The 23,451-nt window shown below is 57.7% G+C and overlaps 1 protein-coding gene across 2 annotated transcripts in view; it reads right to left on the bottom strand.

The window, feature by feature from the left end:
• Window positions 1–23,451, bottom strand: part of FBLN1 (fibulin 1) — a 71,338-nt gene that overhangs the window by 2,091 nt on the left and 45,796 nt on the right. For both annotated transcript variants that reach the window (XM_081310657.1, XM_081310655.1), the window contains 2 exons: window positions 15,771–15,913; window positions 13,859–13,990 (listed from right to left, as the gene is read on the bottom strand). In XM_081310657.1, the coding sequence (XP_081166783.1) occupies window positions 13,859–13,990; window positions 15,771–15,913 (275 nt within the window). The remainder of the gene's footprint in view (window positions 1–13,858; window positions 13,991–15,770; window positions 15,914–23,451) is intronic.

Below are 23,451 nucleotides of genomic sequence, written 5' to 3'. Positions count from 1 at the left end.
AGCCACACCTGCAGGCCTGGGGCAGAGCGTGCAGGGCTGCTGATGGCCTCTAGAGTCCCTACTCCACCCCACACCTTCCGGCATTAACTGCTTAGGAGCTGGTTCTCTGCTTGAACCACCTGCCAACTTCCATGGCTGATTGCAAGATTCCAACACAACGTCACTTCAATGGAGATGGGGAGAGACGTCTGTTAGCAGAGCTCCTGAGCCAGTGCCGTATCACATGGCAGCCTCATGGCCGTACCAACTCTGACCCCAGGCTGGCTTCCGCAACCCAGGCGGCCACAGTCTCAGGAAGTGCAGGGGACAGCCTGCATCAGGCAGCAGAGGCCTGGGAGGACTGAGGGTCATGAAGGCCCCCTGCACCTGCAGCAGGTCCATGTCAAGAACGTCAAGTTCATGCTCCAAAGGAGAATCTGGGCACACTTCACAGTGCATTGCCCAGCCGTCAGGGGGGAACCCCAGGCTGCTCCCCAACAGACCTGGGCACTAGTTCCAGGGAAGAGCGGCCCAGGCCTCTGCAGGCTGACAGCAACCTCTCCCCACCCTCGACCCTCCCCATGATGAGGCAGGTTTGTCATGAACATCTTCAGCTCCAGGGAAGGGGCGTGGCTTGTGGCCACTCGGTTGCCCTGGGTCTGAAGACAAGGGCGCTTGAGTCCATCCCTCCCTGGGCTGGGCCAGCCTGTCAGGGTCAGGGTGGGCTCACTCATGTCCCCGTCGCTCCACTATCACCTTTTCCTCTCCCAGGCCGGAGGCTGACAATGGCACCCACCAGCCACAGCACCCTGGGCCCCCTACTGACCTCACCTGTCTGGGCACAGCGGGGGACAGGGGGGTCCTTACTGCCCTTCCTGGCACTCAGAGAATGTGGCTCCAAGGAGAGAGTCAAGTGGCTGTGAAGCACCCCAGGGCAGAGGAAAGGCACCATCACGGCAGCTGCCTGTCTACTCTGACTTCCACGTGTTAATGAACAATAAGAACATGCAATTATTCAGCTGAGCACGGTGGCCCACGCCTGAGATCCAATCAACTCAGGAGGCTGAGGCAGGAGGATTGTGAGTTCAAAGACAGCCTCAGCAACTTAGCGAGGCTCTTAGCAACTCAGGAAAACCCTGTCTTTAAATAAAATATGAAAAAGTGCTGGGGATGTGGCTCAGTGGTTAAGTGCCCCTGTGTTCAATCCCTGGATAAAAAAAAAAAAAGAGAATATGGAGAATATGTAATCATTATAATAAATATATGTTATTTAAAATATATAAATATATATAGTTAATATATAAATGTCACAACATTTTATATAAAATAATTAATAAATTCGCATGTAATTATATGTAAAATATATTTTGTGTTTGGTTTTTTTTTGTTGTTTTTGTTTTGGTATCAGGGATTGAACCCAGGGGTGCTTTATCACTGAGCTACATCCCCAGCCCTTTCAGTTTGTAAAATATGACTTTGATATAAAATATTTATAGATTATGTAACTAAATATTTGCGTTGAAACATGTAGACAATATAAACATTCTAAAATACTGAATAATGACCCTCGCTGTTATATTTACATGTTTACCTATTTCACTTTACGTCTGTTTGTATCTGAGCTGTCCTGGCTGCATGTGGGACCTTTAACAACAGAACCCACAGTTCAGACAGCCCGCCCGTGACGGGGCCAGGTGCTCAGCTAAGTGAGCAGGTAGAGCCCGGCGGGTGGCGCTCCTCTGTGATCCCAGTGACTTGGGAGGCTGAGGCAAGAGGATTGCAAGTTCAGGACCAGCCTGAGCGACTCAGTGAGGCTCTGTCTCAGGCACACGGCAGGAGTTCAGCCATGAATGTCGAATGAGATTAAATGAGAAGAAAGAAGGAGAGAGAGAGGGGGGAGCCAGTCTGCAGAGCCTCCTTGGTCTAGAAAGATAAAACGTGGTCTTGAGGGGGGTCAACAGAGCTCTCTCTGGGTGAGGTATGTTTTGGGATTGGCCACTCTAGCAATAAAATGCAGGACAGAGGGGCAGCTCCGTCACGCCTGGCTTGCCCGTGCCACCTGTTCACCTGCCCAAAGGCTGGGGGAAAAAGGAAACAAGGACGTGGTGCTGAGTTCCACCTGGTTGACCTTCCGAACGTGCGTCCTTGGCATTTCTGCTCGGGGTCTGGTGCTGCTGGTGTTCCTCGGGTGTCTGTGCCGCCTCTAGATGTAATTAAGTCTTCCCCAGTAGAAAAACGTAGGCCCCCTCGGGCATTTCACCCTGGTGTCTTGGCTCTGCTTTGTAAATCCAGCTGATGCCCTGGGATCCGGGATCCTGAATACACAGCACAGGTCCAGAGAGGAGAATGTCATTGCGTCTTGGGGTCCGTGGCCACATCTGTGGCCCCTGAAGCCATCTCCCAGTTTCTGCCACTTGAAGCTGTATTTGCTGTCCATCAACCGTTTGAAATGATAAAGATGAGCCTCGGGGCTCTCAGCACCATCCCCACCCCTGACTCACTCAAGACACGGATCTATAAAGAAACCTAGAGCCGGCTCTCGGTGGTTCCAGGCTGGCCAGCTGAGTGGCCTCCTGCAGGCACCATCCGGGCTGAAGTCCATCCTCCAATGCAGGACTCTGCGATTCTACCCAGTGTGGTGGAGAGTGCAGGATTGTCAGAAGCACTTTAACAAATGAGATGACAAATCGAGACACTGCACGAGCTCTCATGCCAGGGGAAGGTACCTGTCTTCCAAAGGCAAGTGGCTGACTTTGAAGGCCACATGTCAACGCTACACAAAGAAAAAGAAGCTGTTCCCACTGAGATCAGACGAGGGAGTCCTCTGTCTCCTTGGTCATGGTATTCCACCACCAGGTGAGGCTGGGCCACGGGCACTGCTTTTCTTGGCCACTCCTGTGTCCCTGGTTCTTAGAACATGGCTTGCTCTGCCTGATGCACTCCAAAAATGGTTGTTGAAAGAATGGATGGACTCAAAATTCACATTAAGCACCACTTATAAAAGTACCACCCACAAATGAAAGTATTGGGAAATAATGACCAACAGCCGAAGTCACCGAGAGTTCAGTTGCTGCCCACCTGGAGGGAGACAGCAACAAAGAGAGCCAGTCCTCACCGTCCAGCCTTGGTGCCAACGTGTGCTGCCAGCCACGGGCAGGGTGAAAGGAGGTGTGGGAGGAGGGGCTGGAACAGAGTGCCAGGAGCTCAGAGGACACCTGTGAAGTCTTGCTTGCACACACAAAGGGCACTGGAAAGCAGTCACCAGATCTCAGAAAACTTCCTTGGATGGGAGTCACTGTCCCTGGAGGCTGAGACTGATAAGCAAGGGGGAGAACAGAAAGGACTGCCGTGGGCACAGTAGAGGATGCCTCATTGGAACCGGTGGGGGCAGAAGGCTTTGGATTTTGAAAGTTTCCGTCTCCATGGTGCGGTATCTTGGGGACGGCTCCCATGTCTGACCACGAAACTCTTCTGTGTTCCACACACCCCTCACACATGGCCTGACGGTCACCTACTCAATGCTCCTATAATTTTGTGTAAGAAGCAAAGTTTGAAGGTGTGGGATTTCCCCCAAGGTGGTGTGTCAGCATCTGACTGTCGGGTTTTAGAGCAGCAGAGTGAGGGTCTGGGTCAGGGGTACTCAGCTTGGACCTGCAGAGCAACAGACCTGGGCTGTTGCACGGCTGGGCTGGGAAGCAGGCTGCGCCTCGGGGGGCAGAGGAAGTGAGGAAGTGCACGGAGCCTGCGGCCCCCGGCCTCTTCCATCCTCCACCGGGCTCTGGAGACCCCATTGCCTGTCCCAGATTCCAAGCTAAGGGCCGTGGAGTCCAGCCCAGTGGGGCGGTCCCCAGAACCCAGCTCCTCCCAACCCACAGCCTGTCCCCACGTCACCCTGTGATGTGACCCTCAGGGTGCTTTCAGAACACACCGCCCTGAGTCTCAAATGTGTGGCAAATGTAGCAGAAAGGAATCGCGCTTTCTAGAGTCACCACCAACTCAGGGCGCTCGGAGTTGGTGGTGCACGGAGGGGAGGTGCCCAGGGCTTCCCAAACCCTGCCTCTCTGCACCCCGGGAAAGGGCGCAATGGTCCAGAAGAAGGTTGGGTGTCCCTTCTGCATGTTTAAACACCGACTGTCACCCCGTGCGCCCCAGGGAAGCCCATCCCATAGGCCACAGGGTTAGGAACGTGCCCCCCCACTCTGTGGAGGGGACAGCTAAATAAAGCAGAGCAGCCCAGGGGGCACCTCCCCTCCCACTTCCTGTGGGAACTGGGCTTCCACGCCTGTGGCCACCCAGCCCACCCGCCTGCCTTTCTCCCCTCACGGGGCGTGGCAGGGGCCACTACCATCTGTGGCTCTCAGGGGACTCAGGTGGGCGGGCTGCTGAGCATCCACAGCTGGGGAGAAGGAACCCAGGCCCCAGGCCACTGAGCCTTCCCTGGGCCACCGAGCCTTGCCACAGGGGGTGGGGGAGCCTGGCGGTGTTCGGGAGGGTCTCTCTGATGCACCCTCCTTCACATCGTCAGGCAAGATGGGAGGGGTAAGAGACCATCCCCTTCCTCTGTATCCCTGTCTGTCCTCCAGGGCCCTAGACCCAATCACTGACCTACTGGGATCTCCCCAGATGACCACAGAAACCCACCTCCCTCCCAGGACTCCAGCCTGCTCCCCAGAAGTCCGTCTCAGCAGGCCCTGCTCCCTCCTAAGGCTGGGGAGCTCTGTCCCGTTGGTAGGTGTCCGAGAGCAGCTGTCCTTCAGCCCTGCCCCTGTGCACCCGGCGTCCACCTGGGCTCTCAGGCCCCTCCTCCCCCCACACCCTCCCACTGTGGTCACAGCCAGACTCTGGAACGCGAACCTGATTGTGGGGTCCAGTTTCCGCCCTGCCTGAAGCTCAGCAGGGCCCTGTGCCACACAGGGAGGAAGACACACCTTGGTCAGGCCCCCCAGCCCTGTCCAGCCCACTGTGCCCCAGCCACACTGCGACCCCAGGTCCTGCCACCACACGGGGGCCTCAGAGGACAAGTCCCATCAGCTTGGCTCAGAATCGATGTCCCAGAGGCCATGGAGGGCCGGGTCCTGCCCTGTGCACCCCAGAGTTCAGCCACACGCTTCCTTCCTCAGATTGGGACGCCCCATGGGATTAGGACTCCCGCAAGCAGCCAGCGAGCGCAGGCGCAGACCTGAGGCCCAGGCCTGCAGCTGCACCCGAGCGAGGGCTGGCACTTGTTGGCCAGCCCCAGTTTGGGTCCTCGCAGGGCGCTGGCCCACGGTGGGGTCAACGCAGAGGAAACATGATCAGAACACAAAGGTGCCTCAGAGCTGGTGCTCGGAGGGCTCCTGGCCACTGTCCCCAGGACCGAAACTCCAGCTGAGCCCGCAAGGAAGGGGCTGGGGGAGGCACCTGGGCAGGAAGGGAGGGCTAGGTGGAGGGGCTCAGTGTCCTGGTGGAGAGCAGAGGAGGGAGGGCACGGGAGCAGGGAGCGGCACCCTGAGGCGCCACCTCCACCTCGCTCTCCTGAGCTGCTCTGTGGATGAGCCCTGGGGGCAGGAAGGGCTCCTGCAGGTCACGGCACAGCACCCCCAGGCTGAGCCAGGCCCACCTCAGCACCCCATTAGCCAAGCTCTGAGGGCAGAGGCCCTTCCACATGGGAGAGGCCCAGCGAATCCTCTGAAAGGGGATCTGATCCAAACACGGAGCCCGAGCCTGCTCCAGGAGGGCACTTGCTGTGGTGCCCACCGCACGGGCACAGCTGGGTATCTCAGAGCTGGGCCGGGCCTCCAGGAGTCACCAGGAAGATGGTGGCAGCAGGAACTCCCAGTAAGTCCCACTGTGCTGTGCACATTCTCAGGTCCTGTCACCTGCCCTGGAGTCCCCTCTGTGCCTCGGTTTCCCCACCTTGAGAAGGTAAATCACTCCAGTGTGGGTTCATATCATCCCTGGGCCATTTTTTTTTCTTTTTCCCTTCTCATTCTTCCCAGATGCCTCTATTGCCGCGGCCTTGGCTAGAGCGCATCGTTTAAAATCGGGAGTGATGGGTGCACCGCCTGTGGATGTCAAAGGCTTTGCAAAGGTTCACAGCAGCAGCAACGAGGGGGTCACAAATCGTCCCACTGGACCCGAGGAGCCTGAGAAGCTGGGAGGTCCACGAGGTGCCCTGGGCTGGGGGACTGCGGGCGTGTCTGCTCTGTGTGCACAAGGAACAAGCAAAGGGGCCTCACTGGAGGAGGGGACCCCTGCTCCTCCCGTCAACGTGAGTGAACGTCGAGCCCCAAGCTCAGGAGGCTGTGACTGGCTCTGGCATTGCTCCTGACCTTCGTCCTTCCCACGGGCACAATCGCGTCTCTGCCCTCTTCATGGCGGACTTCTAGAAGGCGTCAGAAGCCCTGGTGCCCCCACTCAGCAAGTCTTCCCTCCACAGGGCTCCAGGGGCCCCCCGGTCCTGGACACCCACGGTGCGTCCTCAGTCCTCATCTGACAAGGCCCCACCTGGAAACGCCGTCCCTCGGTGCTCCAGGATCACCCGATGTCCCTCTGCTGCCTGCTCTCATCCCCGACCTCTGACTACCAGGGCCCAGGCCCTCTTCTCCCACCCCTCTCCCCGTGGTAGTGAGCCAGTCCACGCTCGAGGCTGTAACCAACGGTCATCACACAGACTCACAGACCCGGCCCGTGCTCAGAGCTCGTGTCCACAGTGGCCGGTCCTCTCCGCACCTTTCTGACACAGTTTCCCCACGCCAGCTTTGGCAGCTCTAGTCTGAAGGTGTTTGGCTGCAAACCACGCAGCCCTGCTTGACTCCACATCCACCCCGTCGGCAAAACCCGGTACCACCTTCCAATCATATCCTGAGCCTGCCTACTTCCCCCTTCCCACGGGACCCCTGTGGCCAGACACCATCGCTGTGGCCAGGACTGTCGCAGGAGCCACTCAGTGCCCACAGGGAGACTTTGAGGTGTCGGTCATCTCACTCCTTCTCTCCAAACCCTTGTGAGGCTCCCAGCTTCCTTGCTCCATGGGAAGCCAGGGCACTGCGTTCCCCCCCCCCCCCCAGGACCTGCCCATGGCACCACGCCTCCCCAGGGCCGCCACTCCTGGCTGCATTTCTGGCACAGCAGGCTCAGCCCTGCCTCAGGGGCTCGGCACAGGCTGTCCCCTCTGCTAGGAGCACTCTTCCTCCAGGCTGCCCGGCCCGTCTCCCCAGCAACTCGGCAGTCGCCGTTTGAGTGGTCCCCCCACCCGTGCCCCACGCCGCGGGCGTCCCCTGCTCTGCTTTCTGCGCAGCACCCACCACGGCCACGCAGCACAGTACACTTCCTGCTCCTGCACTCTGGATGACAGGGTGCGACACAGGGATTCAGGTCGGTCCCTCTGTCTGTCCTGGTCCCTGCCACAACCCTTAGATCAGGGCCTACATGCTCCTATTGGGGAAGGAGCTCCCAGAGGCTCACCCAGGATGCCACGGGGTCCAAGAGAAGGGGTGGCAAATGTCACACGGGGAGGGGTGTGGAGGGCACCCAAGAGAGGCGATGGCTGGCCTGGGCTTTGAGGGTGAGTAGTTTACCAAGAGGAAAAAGAGGAGAAGGTCAGGGCGGAAGTCCAGGAAGGGCCAGAGCCGTGGCTCGGCCGGGTGGGTGGAGCAGGACAGAGGGGAGAGGAGGGGATAGGGCACGAGAGGTGGGGCCGGAGGAGCCAGCCAGCAGAGGTCAGAGCCTGGGCACCCCCAAGTGCTGGGCCTGGGGTCGGGCTCTGCTTGCTGTAAGGGATGCACAGTGACCCAGACAGACAGACGTGACTCCCTCTTCCAGAGGAGAGGGGCAGGCAGGCCTAGGTGGGGATGTCTGTCCAGCCAGAAGGCAGGACGGACAGGAAAAACAGGACTTCTGCAGAGTCCCAGCGGCTGGCCGTGGCATCAGGAGAGCCAGAGGGGCCACTGGCTTCTGGCTTCAGGAACCCAGTGGCTGGGCACGTCTCAGCACATGCAAGTCCACGGCTGAGACCAGAGGCACCTCAGTGGCTCAGCAATGTGCCCCCGGGATCCTGCAGCCTGGATGGAGGTGGGGAGGGGGCTGCCAGCCCGAGAAGCAGCCGCAGTGATCATGGGTCCAGGGCAAGGGGTGCTGGGTGCAGGGGGCTCGGCAGGGCGGCACTTCAGGGGTCCAGGACCCACAGCTGGCCTTGTCAAGAGGCCACCTGAAGGGCTTGCTCTGAGTCACCCCTGGACTCTGTCCACACAGCCTGGCTGCACCTGCCCAGGGTTTCCCCATGCTGCCTGATGGCTGGACTCCTGATGGCTGGGCACCCAAGCTGCTTGGCGCCTGGGCAGGGGACAGGTATCCATGACTGTGGGTCGAGAGCACGTGCTCCTTCCCCACTTCAGGCCCTCTGCATCCTCCCTGACTCCGGGGACACCTGGGAGTGACCCTGCACCACCCTGTGGCACAACATCCTGTCCTCTAGCACCTGTGACTCTGTCCCCAGGACGTCCCTGTGCCTCCCCAGGGACCACAGAGGTGTGGGGACAGGATTCTGAGATGCCCCCAGGCCCGAGTCTCCCAGCCCAGCTGCAAGTGCCGTCACTCACTTGAGAGGCAGGTGTCTCCAGTGTGGCCTTACATCTCCCCTGGGGCCACAGTGGTCCCACCCAGGGTGACTGAGAAGGCAGGGCTGGGAACCCACGGTGTTCTTGCAGCGTGGCACCAGGAAGCCCCCTGGAGTGCACAGCAGAGCCACCATGTTGCTCCTCCTTCAGGGGTGGCAGCTGCAAGGACAGGCCACCCCCACTGACTCTCGGGGCCAGGTCCTGCGCTGCCCAGTGCATGGGGCTCCCCCTCCAGTCGAGGCCCTGAACAAATACATTTGTGCCACAGATAGGCCCAGGGCGGGCAGCCAGGGAGCCCAGGGCAGGACAGGCAGCTCCTGGGGTGGCTCCCTGTAGCCCCTGGGCACCTCAGACAGGTGGGCCCCCAGCAGAGGTCATACCCGCCCCACTGAAGCCCACCAGTCCTCTGAGGAATCCAGCCCCAGCCCAGGGGCTGTCACTAGCTGTGTGACCTTTGAGTCTGCATCTGTGACTAGGGCAGGTGACCCCTCCGGTGGCACTCTGGAAAAGTAACAGCTGTCGTTTCAGAGTGGTCAACCTGGAGGGCACTGCCGCCTCTGCCCCGTGGGGTCCCCACACAGTGAGTACAAAGGTGCTTTTCCTTTTATGTCCCCCTCTCCCTTCTAGGGGACCTTCTTGCTGCCCTCCACACTGCCATGTCCCCTTCTCCCCTCTAGGGGACACTCTGCCTGCCCTCCACACTGCCAGCCTCTGGGAGAGTCAGGCGGCAGCCCACCCCAGAAATAAGATGGCGCACACTCGGCACTCGCCCACCTGAGCACACACACCTAAGTGCTCGGCCATCCCCACCCAGCCCACCTCCAGCCTCACGTGCTCACCAGATGGGACCGGGGGCTCGCCCGGGACCGAGGTGCACAGCAGAGTGGGCTGAACGTCTTCTCAGACATGAAGCTTGCACATGAGGCCAGGGAGGGTCCCACCCCGACCCTGAAAACGGTGTTCCCACGTGGCAGCCAACCCCACATCGGCCTCAGGGGTGCTGCCCTGGGGACCGGCAGGCTCAGGGTTCCAGGGCGCTCCAGGCCCTGTGGGCAGGTGGGAAGCAGGCGCACAGAGAGTCCTGTGTGAGCAGGAGGTCGCGCCGGCCAGGTGAGGAATGGGAGAGGAGGCCATAGAACACTGTCCTTCCCCAGCCTGGCAGGGCTGGACCTCACCTCTCCCACGTGGACACAAAGGAGGTCTTTACCCTAAAGGGGGCCAGGACCCAGGACCAGGGGCATGGCGGCTGTTTATAAGGACCTGCTTCACTACCGATGCTCTGTGGCTAGGACCTGGACAAACTGCAGCCAGCAGATGCCAGCAGTGTGGACAGTAGAGACCAGAGGACACCGGGACTCCACACTGGCCTGGAGTGGAGTCTAACCTCCACCCTCGCTCGCACCCCCACTACCTGGTCCGAGAAGCCTCCTACCCTGGACTGCTCCACCATCACGTCTGCGATCACAGCTGCTGACCCAAAGGCCCAGGACCAGTCGAGCCATGTGCACACCAGCCGCAGGCGGAAAACTACCTCGAGCTGCCTGCCCCCTGGCTCCTCCTGGCTCTCACAGAAACGTTGGCCAAGCCAGCTCTCCACCAGGGGTGCGGTTGAGAAGCAGAGAGCAGAGGGTGGTAAGGGGCCTGAGGCCCTGCGCCTGCTATAGCCCAGCAGCAGGGGTGCCCAGGGGCCTGGGGCCTGTCCTCCCACCCCAGGCTGGCCGCATGCAGCTGGCACCATCCTGTTCAAAGATCCCCGTTGGTCACCCAGAAGCTGTTACTTGACAGAGTTTTCTGAGCTCCCTGATCACAGCCTGCACCCTGCAGAGCCAAGGGTGAACCCCGAGACGGCTAAGGAGGGCTTTGAGGCCCGAGAGCCCCTCAGGCCCTGGAGGAAACACATTCTTCATTTTTCACTGACAGCCAGGGAGAGAGGAATGCAGGGGCACTGTCAGGGACAGCCGCTCGCCCGGCGCAGTCCCTGGATCCCTTAGAACAGGCTTCAAGACTGCATTAGCCGAAGGTCTGGCTCCCCTGGGTCCTGGTTGTCTCGGGGCATTGACCTCCTATGACTTTGAGGGGGGTGAACACTGGTCACTGGGCCTGCAGGCTTGTCCACGGGTGACTTCCTGGGACACCCACACTCCTAGCCAGTGGGTCTTAGTTGGCACCAGCCCAGCTCTGGAAGGTTGGGCTCCAGGCCCATTCTGGTCTGCCAGCCTCGTGCCCACCTGGCCCTTGCACCTGCGTCCCTGAGTAGGGGTGACCCACAGCACAGGGCATTGGCCATCATGGAACATCAGCTCCTATGCGTAGCAGCTCACCAACGTCCTTCCTGCCCACGGGTGGAGACTCAGCCTGGCCTTGCCTCCTTCAGGAAGCCCCTGGTGGTCCTCAGTGTCCACCCAGGGTATGGCCTTGAGCTGGCAGGCGTCCAACCAGTGCCCTGGGCAGGCAGGTGCCCCTGCCGTGTGCTGCTGGTGGCCGAGCTGCCTGGGGGGTTCTCAAGGGGCTCAGGAGCCTCCCAAGGCCTAGCAGGGAGCAGCAGATGGCAGGCCTGAGTGTCCAGGGACACTTTCTCCCCCTCAGTCGACACCCGGGCTCCATCTAAGATGGGGCCTGGGAATGCAGCGCGCTCAGAACAAGTCTGGAGATGTCCCGGCTTTGCGGTTTTCAGTTACAGGCTCACGCGGTCATTTAGCTCCCTTCCCTCCTTGGCCCAAGGGAAGGGCTCCTGCCTCATCCCGGGCGGTGATGTGAGTGGGCACAAGAACATAGGGGGAGAGCGCTCAGCAGAGGAGAGGAGCATCAGGGGGAAGCCCACTCCCAGGCAGCTGCATGCTGGCTCCAGTCCAGCAGGCAACCATGCCAGGTGGACGGGCCTGGAGCTGTGTGCCAGGGAGGTCCCCAGGGCCTCGGAAGCTCCCAGAGGTGGTTCTGGGCAGCAGAAGAGAGGAAAGAGGTGGACGGTGAAGGTCCCAGGGAAGACAGCCCCAGCAGAGAAATGTCGCATCCAGAGGCCCAGGGCCAGAGGCAGCCAGAAACACTCCAGAGACACCAAGATGGGACCTCCTGCCCACAGTGAGGGGGGAGCCACAGGGCCACCTGGCAGGCAGGGCTTCGGGAGGAGCCGTTCCCAAGGGCCGGGCTGGGGCCTCCCCATGGCCCAGCCCAGAATTCCAAAGACCAGGGCACCCGTGACCAAGCGCAGCGAGGGGAACGGCCGCTGTGTGGCTGGGTCCACATTCCATTCCCAGGAAGCCCACTGCCGGGAACACCTGTGGTCACCTCTCACGCCCTGGGGGCCGCTCCATGGCCTGCGGTGCCCCGAGTCACTGGTAGAAGACCAACAAGTCCCTGCCCCTCTGGGCCTCGGTTTCCCCTCTAGAGGGGGTTGGGGGAGGTGGTCTCCGGGGCCGCACGGCTGGCTGTTCTGCCCCAGCGCATGGGAAGCCGAGAAACGAAGACTCCCAGGGTGGTCCCTCTGGGATGCTGATGTGGCCAGAGACGGCATCCCAGGGCACTGGTGGTGTCATTTCCAGGCCCGGCTGCTGCCCAACCTCCTGGCTGGGTCACCCCAGGAAGGATTTAGCTGGGAACAGAAGATGCAAGAATGTCCAGGGACTCGCCCCCAAGAGCCCCCACCGGCCGAGGCTCCACACCCCCCAGGCAGGCCGTTCTGAGCTGTTGGTGAGGTGGTTTCCGCCAGGAGGGCTTGGGAAGGAGTGAAGGAGTGAACCGGAAGGTCTGTGATTCCAAACCGCTATGGTTCCCAGAGCCGGGAGCTGCCCAGGGGCCAGGTCCCGTCACAGCCACACCCGCAGGTCATTTTACTAGGGGGAAACAGAGGTCCAGAGCGGGCAGTGGCTCTGGGACGAGCAGCCGGTTTCATGACTGCTGACAGCCACGCTGCGCCCTGCTGGAGTCCCGGCGCGGGCTAACACACTTAACTAATTATTGCTGTTGCCAACTAGCGGAGGAGGAGGCTGGGGCGGGGAACCCCCAGACGACTCAGTCATGTTTACAACATGCAAACCCATTTAAGAGCTTGTAAAGTCGCTATAAATGGCTCTTTGGCAACGAGGGATTAACGGCCAGTTTAACAACCGGCAGGTTTGGGGCGGCAGGGGTGAGGTTCCAGGTCCAACAGCGCCACCTGGAGCCCACGTTCCAAAGCGTCCCGATCTGGTCAGGACCTCAGAAGCCCTCGGCTCACATGCCCATTCACAATGGGGACACTGAGGCCCAGGTGAGGGCAGGGGGTGTCCTCAGCTGCTTGGAAAGTGTTCATAGTACAAATCCAAGTCCAAACCGGCAGACCTGATGGTGACATTCCCTAAGAATAGAATTTCTTTGAGATGTAACTTTCAGGCGAGGTTCCGTGGACACAGGAAGCGTGTTGCCGAGTGCTGTGGTCTGAGCGTGTTTTCAGATGTGCTTTCAGACGTGGTTGAGACAGAGAGGGCTCTGCCCCGTCCCCTCCCATCCCCCTGACCAGCAGCTGACAGCATCCCCGCCTCCACGGGAGGGCACAGTACACGATCTCCCAAGTTCACTAACTTCCCTCTGGTGTCTGCTCTGGCCAGTCCTGTGCCCAGCTCACCCCTTCTCCTGCCCCTTTTACCAAGTTCTCTGCCCAGGTACCAACTCCACAGATTTGTCCTTCACCTGTCCTTGCTCTGGTCTCCTTGGTGCTCCGGAGACACCAAATCTCCAGGGAGGAAGCACAGTGGCTGCCTAGCCAGAGGGGCTCTAGGCAGTGGCCAGGCCTGGACCTCTTACCAGCGGACACTTGGGGAGCAGACAGAACACGTTCAAGGGTCACACCACAAGTCACAGTAGCCCTGTGGCCGAGACTGGAGCCCAGGCCCTCGGATTCTTCCTTTGCTACTCCTCCCCGAGACCCCAAGGGTAAAACCCCAGCGCTCCACTGACCATGGGGCCATGCTGAGCCTGGGCCAGAGCTCCCTTCACGTGGCAGCCTTTGGAGGTCACAACTGTGAGAGGCCACAGCTTTTAACCCACCTGTTTTACAGCTAGGGAGGTGGAGGCCAGGAGAATTCCCATGGAGAGCCAGGGGCACTGCCAGGGCAGGCTCTGCCACGCTGGGCTGTGCCTCAGGCTGAGATTGAGGGGGCTGCAGGCTGGCCCCAAGGGATGGTAGAGGGGACTGGCTTGGAAAAGAGACTCAGGTGTGGGCCGGGCAGGTCCAGAGAAGGCTTCCTGCCCAATAGCACAAGGAGGGGCAGTGGCTGATTCTTGGAGCACCGGGGAGGGCCACTCACCCACGGTCATGCCGTCCATGTAGCGTTTGATGATATCGAAGGAGTCCCGCAGGTTCCCTTCCGTTATGTCAAAGATGATGTCAGCCTGGTTGGCAGGATACAGCGGCGTGACCGTCCGCAGGAAGATGATCTCTGCAGAGAGGACATCGGTTGGGAAGGGGTGCACGACGGGGCCCACCCCAGTGACGCCCCCAGTAATGAGCACCCAACACCAGGGACTGTTCACAGGCAACGTCCCTGAAGCTGCGGACGCCCTACATGGAAAGGTGGAGCTCCCGAGCCCCACGTCACAGGCTGGGCGGCCCCATCAGCAGGGAGACGGGGGCTGGAGAGGTTTGGATGTGCCTGAGGCCAGGAAGCCCATCACAGCGGTGTCCACTGAGAAGTAATTAGTGAATGTTACAAGCACTTATGGAGCTGGGGAAGGGGACAGGAGGTCTGCGAGGACACCAAAGGCCCAAGCTGGTTCCTCTCCTGTGCACACCAACTCGGGGAGAGAGACCGCTCCTTGGGGAGGCTGGGCTGTGTGGGTTGGTCCATCTCTAGACCATTGTGAAGAGACCAGGCCACCCTGGCCTGGGAGCCACTGGTCACAGAGCCCAGCCTGACTCCTGGTGGTCTTGGGGGAGTCTTCCTGGGGCCTCAGTTTCCCCATACATAAAGTAAAGGGCCATTGGGTGACCACTAAGGTCCTCTCAGCACTGAAGTTCAGGGTCTGGACTTCCTGGGCCCAAGATACTAAGAGGCATCTCCAGCCACATCCAACACCCTGGGAGTCACCAGCCCCCATGTCGGCACTGGCTGGCAGGGCTACGAAGCTGGCCGTGAGGACTTGGGGAGCCTGCTGTGTGGCTTGGTGAAAAGCCAGCGTCACCAGCCTCCAGCCCGAGTCCAGACCCCCGTGAAATGCTGCTCCTTCCTTCTCTGGAGCCAGTGGGGAGGGACTGCGCGGGGACTGAGGCCTGAGGCAGCTGGGCCCTGGGGATCTCCCCTGTCATCCCCAGAGCCCTGCACCATCCTGCCACGGTGTCAGCACCGGGGTTGCCCTGGCTGGCTCAATTGGAAGTCTCCTCTGAGAGGAAGGATCTTCTAACCCTGGTGTCCCCAGAGCTTGACATGGGCTCAGTGAATGTCTGCGGAGTGGTCTGGTGATGGTGAGCGCCTTTGAAGGCCAGGGCTGGAGACTTCACAGTGGCAGAGTGGCTGGGGACCAAGCCAGCCCCAGCACAGGGCCGAACACCCGGGTGTGAGGGCCACGGAGCATTGGGCCAGCCTCTGTCCTGCCTGGGCAGCGCGCTAGGAAGGCAGGTATGCGGAGCACCCTGAGGCCCCTGGAGAGCGGGCGTGGGCGTGGGAACATGACCCAGGTGCCGCTTCCTCCGCCATCGTCCCAGGCTCCAGGACCATATTTCCTCCTGCAAATCTGACCAGCTGCAGCCTCTCAGTGCTCCCCAAAGCCTTAGGATGAAGCCCCAGCTCCAAGTTCAGGCTGATCCCTGCCGATTCCGCCAGCCCATCTCTTGCCATGTGGCTGCCACTCCAGCCAAACAACGTGGCTTCGTCCTCAATGCCCACGTTGTCCCACTCAACTCCAGACCTTGCCAGCTGTGACCTGGGCTTGGCGGCCTCCTTGCCCTTTCTGGGCTTTTCACTGAATCACCTCTCAGCCACCACTTGGGCCCCAGCACAAAGGTCACTTCCTCCCAGAGCCCTCCTGACTCCACAGAGCTTGGCACAGGAGCAACACTGTGGCTATTTGCAGAAGGACCTTGCTCTGAGGGCGGCTCGGGCTGGAAGGGTGGGTAGATGCTTTCGGCTCAGCCCTGACCGTGCCTTCTAGGGCCCAGCTCTCTACTCAAGCAGAGGGAGGCCCTCCAGGGGAGTCTGGAGCCTCCAGGCCACTGCCACTCACCTTCAGGGCGGGTGAACTCGCGGAAGGTGGGCAGCGAGATGACCGTGTGGGAGATGGTGTGCACGGGGTCCCGCATACAAGCGACGTCGGCGGGGCGGCAGGACTTGATGCAGCGGACGGTGTCCGTCTTCTCTTGCCGGACCCTGAGGGGAACCACAGCACACGCAGCTGATGGCAAAGTCAGGACCTCAGCTCCCACGGGGACCAAGACCCAGGGAGCAGCAGCAGGTGGCCAGGCCAGGGAGCTCCTGGCCCAGAGGACGCTCCAGTGGGGAACCGTGGCGGCCTCTGCAGCCGGGCTGCTCTGCGGTCCTTCCTGCAGACTGGAGCCAAACACAGGAGACACCCTGCAGCTGCGTCTGCCTGGTGGTGGGTGAGCAGGGCTCTGAGAGGGACGGACGGCAGCACCGAGCCTCAGTGCCTACACCACACGGTGCACTCACGTGCTGCTGGCTCAGCAGACGATGCCTAGTGCCTGCAGGGCACCAGGTGCACCGGCACCAAAGTGAGCAAGGGACACAGGCTCCCTACCCTGGGGAGCCCACGGTTGGGTGAGTAGCGGGTCACCAGCATGTACAAAGTGCCGGACTCAGTGCCCAGAATGAAGACGTGAAATCCGTGCCACTGTGCGACGGGGAGCAAGAGGAAGAGGACCTCAGCTCCCTCGGGGACCAAGACCCAGGGAATCACAGACCCACATCCCAGCACAGCTCCAGACATATTCTTAAGACCTCCTTATCATAAAATGAGACAGACACAAAAGCAACCCAAAGTGAGGGTCTAGCGAGATCAGATTGAAGGCAAATGTCTTCCTCATCATCACCCATGTCAAGAAAGAGGGCGTGGCCAGCGGTCTGGGCTGCCTCACGGGCACAGACCAGCGTGAACCCTTCTGTCCCACAAGCAGTCCCCGGCTGAGCCCCAGGGCAAGCCAGCCCGGTTTCCTGATGGTTCTCTGGTAGCAGAGGCCTCTCTAGACCTTTCATCTAGACCTGCTCGTGGATAAGTGCCCGCTGTCCTTTAAGTTCTTTTTAACATATGTCTAGGTTTCTTTTCCAGCTCTTATTTTCCACACAATTTATCTGTTAAAGGATGCAAAGCAGTTAAAGGGCTGGGCTGGAGCTCAGTGGCAGAGTGCTTGTCTGGCTCGTGTGAGGGACTGGGTTCACTCCTCAGCACCAGATGTAAATAAATAATAAAGGTTCACCGACAACCGAGAAAAGATTTTTAAGGAAAGTATGTGACACCGATGAGCTAAGAGGCTCTGCAGCCTGGGCTTTTCCATCTGCTTTCTCCTGGTACAGGTCACTGTGTCCCTGTCCTCTGGATTTCCTGCACGATGACCACTCAGCTGGTGTCTTCCAGGGGGTGTATCTTCCTCAGGGCACATGGGATCAGGTGCCTGTCTTCCTGCGATGCCCATGGTTGTCGATGCCCAAGGCCTAGAGCTGCCGACTCACGGGGATGGTGGCTCATGGTGGATAATGGCTCATGTTGGGTGGTGGCTCATGTTGGATGGTGGCTCATGGTGGATCATGGCTCATGTTGGATGGTGGCTCATGTTGGGTGGTGGTTCATGTTGGGTGGTGGCTCATGTTGGATGGTGGCTCATGTTGGGTGGTGGTTCATGTTGGGTGGTGGCTCATGTTGGGTGGTGGTTCATGTTGGGTGGTGGCTCATGTTGGGTAGTGGCTCATGTTGGGTAGTGGCTCATGTTGGATGGTGGCTCATGTTGGATCATGGCTCATGTTGGGTAGTGGCTCATGTTGGGTGGTGGCTCATGTTGGGTGGTGGTTCATGTTGGGTGGTGGCTCATGTTGGGTGGTGGCTCATGTTGGGTAGTGGCTCATGTTGGGTGGTGGCTCATGTTGGGTGGTGGTTCATGTTGGATCATGGCTCATGTTGGATCATGGCTCATGTTGGGTGGTGGCTCATGTTGGGTGGTGGCTCATGTTGGGTGGTGGCTCATGTTGGATGGTGGCTCATGTTGGGTGGTGGTTCATGTTGGGTGGTGGCTCATGTTGGATGGTGGCTCATGTTGGGTGGTGGTTCATGTTGGGTGGTGGCTCATGGTGGATCATGGCTCATGTTGGATCATGGCTCATGTTGGATCATGGCTCATGTTGGGTAGTGGCTCATGTTGGGTGGTGGCTCATGTTGGGTGGTGGTTCATGTTGGGAGGTGGCTCATGTTGGGTGGTGGCTCATGTTGGGTGGTGGCTCATGTTGGATGGTGGCTCATGTTGGGTGGTGGTTCATGTTGGGTGGCGGCTCATGTTGGATGGTGGCTCATGTTGGGTGGTGGTTCATGTTGGGTGGTGGCTCATGTTGGGTGGTGGCTCATGGTGGATCATGGCTCATGTTGGATCATGGCTCATGTTGGGTAGTGGCTCATGTTGGGTGGTGGCTCATGTTGGGTGGTGGTTCATGTTGGGAGGTGGCTCATGTTGGGTGGTGGCTCATGTTGGATGGTGGCTCATGTTGGGTGGTGGCTCATGTTGGGTGGTGGCTCATGTTGGATGGTGGCTCATGTTGGGTGGTGGTTCATGTTGGGTGGTGGCTCATGTTGGGTGGTGGCTCATGGTGGATCATGGCTCATGTTGGGTAGTGGCTCATGTTGGGTGGTGGCTCATGTTGGGTGGTGGTTCATGTTGGGTGGTGGCTCATGTTGGGTGGTGGCTCATGGTGGATCATGGCTCATGTTGGGTAGTGGCTCATGTTGGATGGTGGCTCATGTTGGATGGTGGCTCATGTTGGATGGTGGCTCATGTTGGGTGGTGGTTCATGTTGGGTGGTGGCTCATGTTGGATGGTGGCTCATGGCTCATGTTGGATGGTGGCTCATGTTGGGTGGTGGTTCATGTTGGGTGGTGGCTCATGTTGGATGGTGGCTCATGGCTCATGTTGGATGGTGGCTCATGTTGGGTGGTGGTTCATGTTGGGTGGTGGCTCATGTTGGATGGTGGCTCATGGCTCATGTTGGATGGTGGCTCATGTTGGGTGGTGGTTCATGTTGGGTGGTGGCTCATGTTGGATGGTGGCTCATGTTGGGTAGTGGCTCATGTTGGATGGTGGCTCATGTTGGATCATGGCTCATGTTGGGTAGTGGCTCATGTTGGGTGGTGGCTCATGTTGGATGGTGGTTCATGTTGGGAGGTAGCTCATGTTGGGTGGTAGCTCATGTTGGTGGTCACTCCTTTTTGTTTACTGGCTGGCTTACTTCCTGAGATGCCTTCCCTCATCTGCTACTGCTGTGTGGTCACTAGGGGGAACAGTTCACAGAGGAAAAGCAAGACCCATACTGGTTCTCTCCTTGTATTTTCCAGTTTTCAGGATTATGATCTAACTCTTATCATTCTCCAAAGAAAACACACACACACACACACACACACACACACACACACACACACCAGTGTAAATTCGTGATTGGAACCAATTTGATGATACTGGATCCACTGTCACTATCATCCTTTTGTTAAAATGCAAAATTTTCCATCCTTGTCCAATCGGGAAATGGTGCCTGGGTCCTTTGGGTCTGATTCTAGTGCTTCTTGAAGGCTTCTGGTTATCTGAGAGGACAAGGCATCCAGCCTCATCTTGACCTTTTACTGCCAAGACCTGGACTCAGTCATCGCTCCAAGAAATTCTGCATTTTTTTTTTTTGTTTTGCAGAAAACTGTGTTTCAAGACCACAACCAGGATATTGGTGATGCCCAGTGGCCCTGGGTTGGTCATTGTTCCTAGGCCTCGTTAGTGGACATTTTCATACATAAAACACAACATGAGTTCACGCTGATATTTCCAACTTGAAGTAAGGATCACATGATTTTTAGCTTAAGCTTTTCCACATGACCAAAGAATCTTCTTTGTTCCACAATAGGATCCCAATTTTCAAGGACACAGGGAATGACAGAATATCCCATAATTACTCATTTCATTTACCCCACATTTCACACAGGAGATATTCAAATCATCATCACTAACATAATTACTGAAAACAATTTCTTTGATATGTCCTCTCTCTTCTACTTGGGTTTTAAAGTGCTACCTCTCTGTTGTCTGAGCTATACAACAATTCATACAAACTCTTTCTGTTATAACAGTCATTTAGTTATAATTTTACAAATAATCACTTGTGCAGTGCTGGCATGTTCATAATAGCCTGTGGTCTTCATTTACAAAGTCAGTTTTGCTAGGTATAAAATCCTTGGTCTGCATGTTCTTGAGTGCCCTAAGTATGCTATTTAATTTTCTTCATCTGATGATAATAAGCCTTTTCCCCTTAGAAATCACTTTCTGTCTTTGTCCAGATGTTCACGTTTTTCTTCCCTTTTATTTAAAGTCCAAAAATTTTACTTGAATAGGTGTTGGTTGCTCTGGGTTGACAGATATTCTCAGGTATGTGGTACATTCTTTCAATATAGAATTTCAAATCTATTTTTTTACTTTATGGAAAGTTTTCTTGATTGATCATTTTTAGTGTCTCCTCTCCTGTTTTGGGTTTCCTCCTCAGAGATTCCTATCGTCTGTATGATTGATCTGCTTTGCATATCTTGAATCATCACTTTTTTCTCTAAGCCTTCTTGAAATAACATCTTTTGTTATTTTCCTTTGATTTTTAAAATTTTTTGTTCATTTCAACTTGTTTTTCTTAAGTGTTTTATGTCCTCAGTCTATGACCGCATTTCTCAGTTTATCCTAATTCTAATGCACTGCTTCTTCCGTAACTTGATCACTTTAGCACTTCTAGTTTGTTTCAAAGATAGAATATTAGTCTTTTTAAATTCTCTGCATGTTTTTTTTTTTTAAATGTGATTTCGTTATCTAGAGGGATATCATTCTGGTCCTGCTTAATTTTTTCCTTATAATAACTGCACGTATAGTTTGCTGGAGTTGTTGTAAGAGAGTATCGCAGAGTGGGTGTAACAGCAGACACTCATTGTCTCGCCGTCCTGGAGACGGACAGTTCAAGGCCCTGGGGTTGGCAGGTGGGTTTCCCGAGGCCCCTTTCTCGGCTTGTAGAACTCTGCCTTCTTGCTGTGTCCTTGCATGTTTTCCTGGAGTCCTCCCCACATAAGGACCCTCTCAGATGACCCTGTTTCCAACCTGGTTACTTCTGAAGACCCCGTCTCTAAGTGAAGTCACATTAAGACATACTGGAGGTCAGGACTTCCATGTGTGGATTTTGAGGGGGACACAGTTCAACCCATACACTCGCAGGAAGTAACACACAGCTGAACCGTGATCCTCCAAATAAGAAACACCAAAGTTCTAGCCCTTCATGCCCCAGATGTGACCTTATTTGGAGGTACAGTCGTTGCAGATTTGACCAGTTAAGATGAAGTCCTACTGGAATCCAGTGTGGCTGACGTCCTTATGAGAAGGGGACCATGTGAAATCAAAGGCACACAGGAGCACACCATGCCACCGTGATGGCAGGCACTGGGGTGGTGCGACTCCAAGCCCAGGAATACCAAAGGTTGCTGCTGAGCCACAGCCTAGAAAGGAGTCCTGGCCTCTGGGACAGGAGGTCACCTCCAGGTTTCAGATCCTCTGCAGGAGTCTGAACTACAGGCCTGCAGATGGTGAGGCGGTAAGTTTCTGTTCAGTCACCGAGTTTGTGCTACAATATCGTGGAAACTAGTAAACAGAATTTGACCTTATGATGCTGGTTGGTTGTCCTTAGTGGACATTAGTTTTCCTGGGATTTTGAAAACAGTTCCGTGCACAGGGATTCTTCCGGCCTCACTAGCTCGCCAGCGTCCTCCTCTGGGCGGAGCACTGTCTCACATCCCCGCATCTCTGGGACTTTCCTCTCCAGAATGTCTATTGTCACTTTCCTGCCCATTTTCTATTCCATTTCCAGCAGTGGTGCCACCATCGCTCCGGCCACTGCGTCCTCCAGGAGTCTCTGCGACTCGCCTGGCACTCACTATTTCATCTCGCAGCTCGCTGCTCTGTGCCCGTCACCTCCTTCTGTCACCAGGAAAGTGTCCTGCTCTGGACCTGGGACTCACAGAAGGGGACTGAGCCCAGAGCTCCAAGATGAGGCCCAATGACAACTACTCCCAGCGGTGCTGCCGTCTTCCTGGAAGGCGAGGTGGCATACGACAGGGTCAGAGCTCAGGCCCTGGACCAGGCTGTGGGCAGTGGAATGCCCCCAGATGCCAGCACTGGGGTTTGAGGCACTTACTTAACCTCTCTGCACCCCCATGTCCTGGGTGTGAACTGGGGGGACACTGCTTGCTTCCCAGGGCCGCTATGAGGATGAAATGAGCCGAATGCTTGGGACAGGGCCCTGCTCGGTGTTAGCTGTCACTGACACTATTGTTACCACTGTCATGATGACAAGCATCGTCCTTCCCTTTTCTCCTTGGGAGTTTGATTGACAACAGTGACACAGTCAGAAAAGCACAGTCTAGGGGCCAGCAGAGGCGGTGGCTCCACGGGTCAGTGACCTTGGACACATCCAAGCCCTTGGAACCTGCACCCCTCATTTAAACAACAAGCACAGGAATGTCTGGTTACCTTCCAGCAACTGCCAGCACCGGCACTCGCCAGGCTCCTACGAGCGCCAGGCACCGCCCTGTGCGTGACTTCGTGGAATCGTCAAAGTCCTCCATGAGCTGGGCCTGGAGACTGCAGGCGATGGCCCTTCCAGCACAGTGCCAGCCCGGGGCACGGGGGACACTCAGGCGCCTGCCCCATTTTCTGTGCATCAGCCTCTCAGCAGCACGATCCAGGCATGTCCCTCGACAGCCCAGGAACCGCAGGGCAGAGGTCGGAATCCAGGCTGTTCAGGTGACCCCGTCCCCCTCATGTGCCCTCGGGCCCCCAGCGCAGACCAGGCCACCTTACAAGGTAGGCAGTTCCACAAACTAAGGCAAGCGAGGCGGAGCTGACGCATCACTGGGGACAGTGTGGAGGGGATGCTGGCCACATAGAGCGCCGGATGGCCTGTGAGGCCCCCGAAGGTCCCCAGCTTCACAGTTCTATGAACACAAAGTGCTCCTTGGGGCCTGAGCCACCTGGAGGGTGATGAACAACGGACGGAGCAGAACGACCGGATCCCCCTGTGCCCTGCTGGCCTCAACAGAGGACACCTGAACTGCGCCTTAAAATGCCATCCGTCCACCTCCCTCCAAGCCCCCAATACCCACCCACCATCCACCCACCCACCGACTGGCCGTCCGTCCACCCATCCGTCCGTCCGTCTATCTGTATGTTCAGATATTTACTAGGCTCTTTCTTTAGTAAAAAAAAACACAGTCCCTACCATCAAAAAGCCCCTGGACCAGTGAGGGCCCCGAGGTCAACGACACGGCAATGGCTAAGCGCTCAGACAGGGACGCTGGGGCAGGGAGCCCCGAGCAAGGAGGCTTCCTGAGAGGTGTGACCCTTGACCTGGGTTTTGAGAAGAGTGGCAGTTGGCAAGTGGACGGCACCCCCCCCCCCCCAGGACGCTGGAGCTGGGAGAGGGACAGGGACCAGACAGGCGGGAGCGGCAGGCAGTTTCCAGGGAGGTAGACTTCCTGGGCTAGGAAAGAATGCCATGGAAGGTTCCAGAGAGGACTAGACCCGTCATGACCAGACTAGTCCTCCAGGGGGCCCTGCTGGGCTTGGAGGCTGGAGCCCTCGGTCAGCGAGGGGTCTGAGAGACTGAATGCACAGCTGGGGACGCGG

Source organism: Spermophilus citellus (assembly GCF_964194105.1).
Source record: "Spermophilus citellus genome assembly, chromosome: 10".
NCBI classification, from domain to species: Eukaryota; Metazoa; Chordata; class Mammalia; order Rodentia; family Sciuridae; genus Spermophilus; species Spermophilus citellus.
Note: the sequence above shows the minus strand (reverse complement) of the source record. Positions and strands in the feature narration are given on the sequence as shown.